Source organism: Muscardinus avellanarius, assembly GCF_963383645.1.
Source record: "Muscardinus avellanarius genome assembly, chromosome: 10".
NCBI classification, from domain to species: domain Eukaryota; kingdom Metazoa; phylum Chordata; class Mammalia; order Rodentia; family Gliridae; genus Muscardinus; species Muscardinus avellanarius.
Window position 1 is genome coordinate 80,926,048 of NC_137796.1, and position 8,954 is coordinate 80,935,001.

Consider the following 8,954-nt stretch of genomic DNA (forward strand, 5'->3'; position numbering starts at 1 on the left):
AAAGTCAAGGGTGTGCGTGAGGGGTGGAGGTGAAAGAGAAAATTGTGTGTTGCGGGGTGGGGATGAGCCTCTGTGCCCAGCTTCCTGGCTCAGATGCTCCTCCAGCCACTCTGGCTTCCCCAGTCCCCATTCCACTCTATGGGCCATGAAGGAAGCCAAATGCACATAGCTCTGGGGACTTCCTGGTCACTCTCTGGGGGCAGGAGTCGGGGAGGAACCACAATTTAAGAGTTCTCTCGAGCCTGGTGCATTGGCACACACCTATAGTCCCAGATACTTGGGAGGCTGAGGCAGGAGGATTGAAAGTTTAAGGCCAGCCTGAACAACAACTCAGTGAGACCCTGTCTCTAAATATAAAATAAAAAGAGCTGGGGATGTTATCTCAGTGGTAGAGCACGTGTGTGTGTGTGTGTGTGTGTGTGTGTGTGTGTGTGTGTGTGTTCCTAGGAGTTGAACCCAGGGGCATTCTATCTTTGAGCTCCAGCTCAAGCCCTATTTTCCTATTTATTTATTTGTTTGGAAACAGGGTCTTACTAAGTTGATACAAGCCTCAGTGAGTTGCTGAGGCTGGCTTTGAACCTGCGATCCTCCTGTCTCAGTTCCCAAGTACTGGAATTACAGGCGAGCACCACTATGCCTGGCTTGTAGAGTGCTTTTTTTTAGCATGTCTGAGGCCCTGGGTTTGATCCCTGATACCACATTACAAAAAAAGAAAGAAAGAGAGAGAAGAAAAGAAAAAAAAATTACTTCCTTGGAAAGGAAAGTGTTCAATCTTGCCTGTACTTGTCTAGACTCAAGTGCTTTCTTTTCTGTCTTGCTTTGGTGCTGGAGATTGAAACCAGGGGCTCTATCACTGAACTATAACCCCAGCCCAGCCCATTTTGTATTTTAGATTTTCAGTCAGGGTCTTGCTAAGTTGCTGAGGCTAGCTTCAAACTTTCCATTCTCCTGATTCAGTCGCCCAAATACTAAGTTGCTGAGGCTGGCTTTGAACCTGCGATTCGCCCGGCTCAGTGCTTTTTTTTTTTTTTTTCTGCGACTGGGGATGGAACCCAGGGGCATTCTACCTTCAAGCTACACCCCTAGCCCTATTTTTTATTCTTTATTTTGAAACAGGGTCTCACTGAGTTGCAAAGGGCCTCACTAAGTAGCTGAAGCTGGCTGTGAACCGCGATCCTCCTGTCTCAGCCTCCCAAATGCTGGGATTACAAGCGTGCACCACTGTGCCTGGCTCAGTGCTTTCTAAATAATTATTTTCTTTACCACAGCTCTGAGGGAAATTGTAGTTTGATTCCCATTTTACAGATGTGCAAACAGAGCAGGGAGAGGGAGGGCGCAAGGCTCCAAGCCTAGCTAGGGGCAGAGCCCGGCTGTGACCCACCGTGTCCTCACAAGGAGGGCCATGGTACGAGATGGGTAGGGTAGGTGGGGAGGTTTGGGGGTGAGATGGAAGCTTCGCATCGCAAGGATTGGGCTCTGCACCCCAGGCCCCTGTAGCATGCGTGCAGCGGCTGCCGCGAAGGTGACTTCAAGTGCGGCATCCATCACCAGTGAATTAGCTGGCCATCCATCAATATTAAGGAAAAGGATTGCTTTTTAATGGGGCCAAAGAGTGTGTGTTCCTGCAACTGGTGGGAATATTTGTCAAATGCTTGAGAACCTGGTAAATAAATGCGAATTAACCAGTGTTTCCAGAAATGGATATTAATGACTCGATTTTGTAAAAGAGCAAGGGTCCCTGGTGTTTACTGAGCACCTTGTGGGGACTGGCCTGTTTGTGCCTTGGTCCATAGGCCCTCAGAACAAGCCCGGAAGGCAGATGTCCCTACTGTACAAGAGAGAAAACTGCTTCTTAGGCGAGGTCAAGCTGCTGGGTTTCAGAGGGGCTGTGTCCCCAGGGACTGGCCTGCTGCTAAAAGTTAGCAAAGAGAGGAAGGGTGGGGAGGGCAGCTCTAGCTCTGGCTTTCGGAAGAAACTCCAGTCTAAGAATCACCCGGAGCCCAGGCGTGGTGGCACACACTTGTAATCCCAGCACTCGGGAGTCTGAGACCAGAGGATTGCGGTTTACAGACAGCCTCAGCTACTTAGTGAGACCCTTTGCAACTCAGTGAGACCCGGTTTCAATATAAAGAATAAAAAATAGGGCTGGGGACGTAGCTCAGAGGTAGAATGCCCCTGGGTTCTATCCCCAGTACCGCAAAAACAAAAAACAAACAAAAAAAATCACTTGGAGGGAGGGCTTGGGTAGGAGAAGGCCCCCTACGGAACATATTGAGATCTAGTGGGTGTTTCCCAGAGACCCAGGAGACTTTGGTGCTTGGGGAGGGGGTCTAATGTCAAGGACAGGATGTGACCAAGTGCTATCACCCTCTGCTAGGGCCCAGTGAGGGGAGAGGGCTTTCAGGAGGGGAAGGGGCAGGTTTGAAGGGTGGGACTTGGGGAGGGCTGGCCCTTGTCTGTGCCTGTCCTGGAACACTCCTTTTACCCCGAGGCTCCCAACGCAGCAGGGCACACAGGTATAATGAAGACTGTGGGTTTCTCTGTACAGAGGCTACTCTGCTTCCTCACCCTCCTCAACCTGGCCCTCAGGATCTGGTTTCCTCCTCCTGAACCCACAGCTCCTCGGTGCTCTCATGACAGCTAGAGGCCTCCTTTCCGTTTGTCCTCAGAGTCCTCCTGTCCAGCCGTCCCTCTCTGTGGGGAGCCTCTTCGCCCTACCTGATCCCCTGCTGAAGGCGAGCTGGGTCACTGTGTCCCTGTCTTCTCCCTGCAAGTAACCCTACCTGCAGGCCCTGGAGACTGGTTCCAGACTGGGCCTTGGTCTGTCTTCCTGATGGCTCTTAGCAAGTGGCCTCCTCAGAGCTCCACAGACGTGGTAGCTCGGGTCTTGGCTGCCTCCTGGGGATTGAACCCAGAGGCAATCTACCTCCAAGCTATACCCCAGTCCTTTTTAGTTTTTGTTTTGAAACAGGGTCTCGCCAGGTTGTTGAGAGGCTTGCTACATTGCTGAGGCTGACTTCGAACCTGCGATCCTCCTGTCTCAGCCTTTCAAGTCCTATGATTAGAGGTGTGGCCACCGTACCCTTTTGTGAGTGTGTGTGTGTGTGAGTGTGTGTGTGTGTGTGTGTGTGTGTGTGTGTGTGTGGTACTGGGGATGGAACCCAGGGGCATTGTGTCTCTGAACTACACCCCCTCAGCCCTATCTTTTTAGTCTTATGTTTTTTATTTGTTTGTTTGCAGTACTGGGGATGGAACCCAGGGTCATTGTACCTCGTTTTTTAGTCTTTTTTTGAAACAGGGTCTCACTGAGGTTTTTTTTTTTTTTTTTTTTTTTGTGGTGCTTGGAGTGGAACCCAGAGGCTTTTTTTTTTTTTTTTTTTTTGGTGGTACTGGGGGTGGAACCCAGGGCCTTTTCTACCTCTGGGCTATACTCCCAGACCTATTTTATATTTTATTTGGAAACAGGGTTTCACTAAGTTGCTGAGAGCCTCACTAAGTAGCTGAGGCTGACTTCAAACCTGTGTGATCCTCCTGTCTCAGCCTCCCAAGCGGGGATTACAAGCGTGCACCACCACGCCCAGCAACCCAGAGGCTTTCTACCTCCGAGCTATACTCCCAGACCTATTTTTATATTTTATTTGGAAAAGGGTCTCCCTAAGTTTCTGAGAGCCTCACTAAGTAGCTGAGGCTGACTTCAAACCTGTGTGATCCTCCTGTCTCAACCTCCCAAGCGCGGGGATTACAAGCATGCGCCACCATGCCTGGCTTCTCACTGAGTGGTTTTTTGTTTGTTTGTTTGTTTGGGTTTTTTTTTTTTGATGGTTCTGGGGTTGTTGGAAGCCCTTCTACCTCCGAGCTACACTCCCTATTTTTATATATTTTTGTATTTGGAAACAGGGTCTCTTAAGCCAGTGCGGCTGGCTTTGAACCTGCACAGTCCTCCTGTCTCTGCCTCCCAAGTGCGGGGATTACAAGCGTGCACCACCACGCCCGGCTTCTCACTGAGTTTTAAAGGGCCTCACTAAGTAGCTGAGGCTATCTGCAAACAGCGATCCTCCTGTCTCAGCCTCTTGAACTCTGGGATTACAAGGGTGCACCACCACGCCTATCACCCTGGTTTTTTATTTTTAATTTTTTTGTGGTACTGGTGATTAAACCCAGGGACACTCTTTCTTCCTTCCTTCCTTCCTTCCTTCCTTCCTTTCTTTCTTTCTTTCTTTCTCTTTATTCTTTATTTTCTTTCCTTCTTTTTGTGGCACTGGGTATGGAACCCAGGGGCATTCTACCTTCAAGCTACTTTTTTGAAACAGAGTCTCACTGAGTTGCAAAGGGTCTCACTAAGTAGCTGAATCTGTCCACAAACCACAATTCTCCTGTGTCAGCCTCCCAAGTACTGGGATTATAAGCATGCACCTCCATGCCCAGCTTCCAGGAACATCTACTTCTGAGCTGCACCGCCAGCCTTTTTTATTTTGAAACAGGGTCTTTCTCACTTGCTGAGACTGACCTCAAACCTGTGATCCTCCTGCCTCAGCCTCACGAGTACTGGGATTACAGGTGTGTGTCACCACACCAGCTTAGCCCACTTTTTTCAAAGCACTCAGGACAGATGCAAAAGGGAACCTTGGGACTCCCAGCTCCCTGGAGCTGCACAAGAGGGGCAGGCTTGGCTCTCTGTTCTTTGTCTCCAGCTCCACGTGTAAAAACCGTCTAGCCTCCGTGAGTGTTGCGATCCGGGTGGGGATTCCTAAACCTTTTCCAACTGATGAAAGTGCTGAGTGGTTGGGATTTCCCATGTACATCCCCTCCTTGGTATGACAAACTCCTATTCACCCCTCAGAGCACATTTAAATGTCTTGTTCTCTGGCCGACTTCCCTCCTCTCTCAGGATCTCTCTGAGTGTCTGAAGCGCCTGGCCTTCACCTGTCCTGTTCTTTTTTTTTTTTTTTTTTTTTTTTTTTGTGGTACTGGGGTTCCTGGAAGCCCTTCTACCTCCGGGCTACACTCCCAGACCTATTTTTACATTTTTATTTGGAAACAGGGTCTCCTAAGCCAGCGCACGCGGCTGGCTTCGAACCCGCGCGATCCTCCTGTCTCTGTCTCCCAAGCGCGGGGATTACAGGCGTGCGCCACCACGCCCGGCTCCTGTCCTGTTCTTTGACCAGAATTCTAATCTGTTTTGTGGTGGATGTTAACAGGCTTGTTTCCTTTCTGAGATGGTGTGTGTGTGTGTGTGTGGGGGGTCTTTGAGTACAGGAAGTGACCCTAGTGGGCTCTGAGCCCCGCAGGTGGTTCCTATGCTGAAGCCACAGGCAGCCCTGACCCAATTCCGGGGCTACCGAACTTTCTTCTCTGGCTGCAGCACGGGCTTGGCAGCTCCATCCACCCATTTTATAGACGGGGAAACGGATCTCTTGAGTTATCATTGAGTTATCTCTCCCCCATGGAACAGGAATCTCCTTGTCTTCTGTGAATGGGAGTCCAGTTCCGAGCTTGCAGAGAGCAGGCGTTTAAGGACAGACTATAGGTCGAATAAGTGAACGAATGAATGAATGGAAGGCGCCGTGGGTAGTGGTTCCACCCGCCGAGATCCCGCTCCAGGCTCTCCGCCCCGCCCCAGCCCGTACTCGCCCCGCCCCGTACTCGCCCGACCCCGCCCACAGTGGCCACGCCCCCGGCTCACCCCTGCTCCTCCATCATCTCCTGCAGCTCCATGCACTTGAGCTCCACGCGCCGCTTGCGCTCGTGGTCCAGGATCTCGCGGTGCGCGCGTTTCACCATGCCCGGCTCCGCCGCGCGCAGCTCCTCCTCCGCCCGCGGCCAGGTCCCGGACGAGGCGCCGGGCTGCGGGAAGCCGTTGGCGGCGTCGGGCGGGGAAGGCATGCTGGCTGCTCCGTTGTTCACCGTGGAGGCCATTGCGGCTGGGCCCGGAGCCGCTGGCCTCTGCTGTCGGCCCTGCGGGACAGACACAGACCCGAGGCGGGATGGTCACTTCCTGACTACTTGCTAAGCCCCCTCGTGGGCGAGTTAATCCCGGAGATTGAAAGGCCCGCTCATGGCTCTAATCCGCTTTCTCGTGGGCTGCAGAACCGGGGCGAGATAACAGGGTGCGCCATTGGGTCACATCTCAGGGGATGGGTGGGACTGGACACTGGGCTTTCCCCATCTGAACGTGGGTGGATGCAGACTGGCTAGATGGCCATTGGCTTGGACTCATTTCATCTCCAGCGACTTGGCAACCACCTAGGACACCTGTTTTACCCTGCCTGGATTCTCAGGGCACAGCGGCACTCCCCACAAACTCCCCACTCAATAGGGCCACCTGACTGTTAGTTTTACTTACTGTTTTCTATCGGGCTCTGCTTAGAACATCCACACACATCCCAGCCCACTGTCCTGGCCCTGTCCAGTGAGGTCTCAGACAGACTTTTCTGTTCCCACTGTGATCAGGGTATCTGCTCCAAAGCCCACATTCCAGGTGGGGATCTAACCCAGATGAAGGCCATAGGCCTGTCCCTCCTTTGTTCTGAGACACCGTTTCTAATGACGTGGCCAAAGATGACATTGATACTGATGTTTGAAGCAGCCCTGTGCCCTTCTAGGTTCAGGATGTGGTGTGGATCAGCATGGTTTGGAGAAGAGAAGTCCTGACTTCGTGGGCCTGGCTCGGGTTAGGGCCAAAGTAGAATGAACACACACACACACACACACACACACACACACACACACACACACACACCAAGGACCTCTATCTTAACAGGAAGGGGGGGAGGCACCTCCTCAGCTATTTCCATTTCCTTTCTCCAAGGCTCTGCTAGTTGCTAAGCAACAGGGAGGCCTCATTCCCAGGGAGTGGGATGGGAGGGAAGGAAGGAAGAGGAGGAGGAAAGGAGAAGGCCATGGGATTGGGCATTCCTGGACCTCTGGATGGGGCCTTCCCAGGAACCCTCCCCACAACACGCCCTCCCCTCACTGGCCTCAGCGTGCTGGGTGGGGATGTTCAGAGACACAGAAACTAGAAGGTAGAGAGGGGACGCAAGAGGCTCCAGAGGGGACAGCGTGACAGCAGCCGAGAGGACATAAGCTCTTCTCACATGTCCTCCCGCGGGGCCTAGGCCTGGCTTCTCCACTCCTTGCCCTGTGACCCCAGGAATGTCATTGCTCCTCTCTGAGCCTCTGGTCCCCACCTGCGCTTTGGAGAATCACCCAGACTCCTCAGAGAGGGGAGTGCCTGGGGCTTATAGGCCAAAGCTATTTATTCCTCCAGCCCCAAACCCTGTCGGCTTCCTGCCTCTGTCACACCCAGACCAACCCTGCACCCCAGTTCCACCTGGGCTTGTTCTAAGATACCCCACAAGCACCATTTTCTTAAACAGCTCTGGGATGGCTGGGCACAGTGTTGTGCACTTGTAATCCTAGGATTTGGGAGGATGAGAGAGGAGGGTCACAAGTTCAAGGCCAGTCCCTGCAATTTAGGGAGACCCTGTTTTTGTTTTTTTGTTTTTTTTTGGTGGTACTGGGGTTCCTGGAAACCCTTCTACCTCTGGGCTACACTCCCAGACCTATTTTTATACTTTTTTATTTGGAAACAGGGTCTCTTAAGCCGGTGCAGCTTCGAACCTGCACGATCCTCCTGTCTCCACCTCCCTAGCGTGGGGATTATAAGTGTGCACCACCACGCCCAGTGAGACCCTGTTTTGAAAAAAAAAAGGGGGGGGTGCTAGGAGTGTGGCTCAGAGGTGGAATGCTCCTGGGTTCCATCCCCAGTACCAAAGGCAAACAAAAAAAACCAAACAGAAGCAATAACAAAACCAGCTCTGGGAGCCCTGATGCCACGTGCCATGCCTCGGCCACAGTGCCTGGCTGATGTGTGATCCCTCCAGGTCTTAGTGAGCTGAATCAGGGACAGGAGGAGAGATCGGAGACCTCCTTGCCTTGCCATCCCCTCACCTCCGCAACTTGCTCGTCATCGAGTTTTGTCCTTCGTCCTCTCTCCTCACCAGGGCTCCTGTGTCTGTGTCCTCTCAGCCATCTCAATCCAGGTGCCTCCTCTGATCTGCTACCTCAGCACCCGGCCCAGCCTCCCTGCGCAGACCTCCACCCTCCATCGGCAGCCTGGCGGGTCAGTTCAGGCATGTGCCAGGCAGTGTCATCCTCCAGGGACTTCATGCCACCGCCACTTAGAGTTGTGGGATGGCCCTGCCTCCCGGTCCAGCCTCGTGCCCCCCACACTCATCGTCCACCTCTGTGTCTCCACACTGGTCACTGCTGCTCCCTCTCCCAGGGTACTCGTCACCTGACTCCTAGCTGTCCTCAAAGTCACTGCTCCTGGCTGTCATCACCTTCCAGAAGCCTGTCCTCACCCCTCTGGCTGGTGCCACCCCAGACCTCCTGCCCTCGCTGCCGTCACTGAGGGTTCTCGGCTCTGGCTTTGTCTGGGCTGGGGCTGGTTTAATTTTCAACTCCTCGTCCCCAGCCAGTGCCTAGAACCTGCAGAGCTCAATGCACATGAGCCGAACAAGTCAAAGACCATTGCAGAAGGAGGCAGGAGGGAGAAACACATGGAGAAATACGGCCTGGGGACCCTTCACTGTCCGCCCACTGCTGTCTCGCAACTTCTGCTATCTCAAAACTTCACCCCTTGCTCTTTTTATGGAAAGTGCTGGTGATCAAACCCAGGGCCTCAGCCAGGGGTGGTGGCGCAGGCCTGTAATCCCAGCGCTTGGGAGGCTGAGACAGGAGGTTGGAGGTACAGGTTTGAAGCCAGCCTCAGCTACCGAGTGAAGCTCTCAGCAACTGAGTGAGACCTTGTTTCCAAATAAAGTATAAAATAGGTCTGGAAGTGTAGCCCGGAGGTAGAAAAGCTCCTGGGTTTCACCCCCAGTACCACACACACACACACACACACACACACACACACACACACACAAACACACACACAAACACACACACAA

General features: G+C 52.8%; 1 protein-coding gene across 2 annotated transcripts in view; it reads right to left on the minus strand.

Moving 5' to 3' along the window:
• Positions 1-5,916, minus strand: part of SRRM3 (serine/arginine repetitive matrix 3) — a gene marked incomplete at both ends in the record, with an annotated part of 41,299 nt that extends 35,383 nt beyond the window's left edge. For both annotated transcript variants that reach the window (XM_080704706.1, XM_080704705.1), the window contains one exon: positions 5,684-5,916. In XM_080704706.1, the coding sequence (XP_080560832.1) occupies positions 5,684-5,916 (233 nt within the window). The remainder of the gene's footprint in view (positions 1-5,683) is intronic.
• Positions 5,917-8,954: the final 3,038 nt, after the last annotated feature.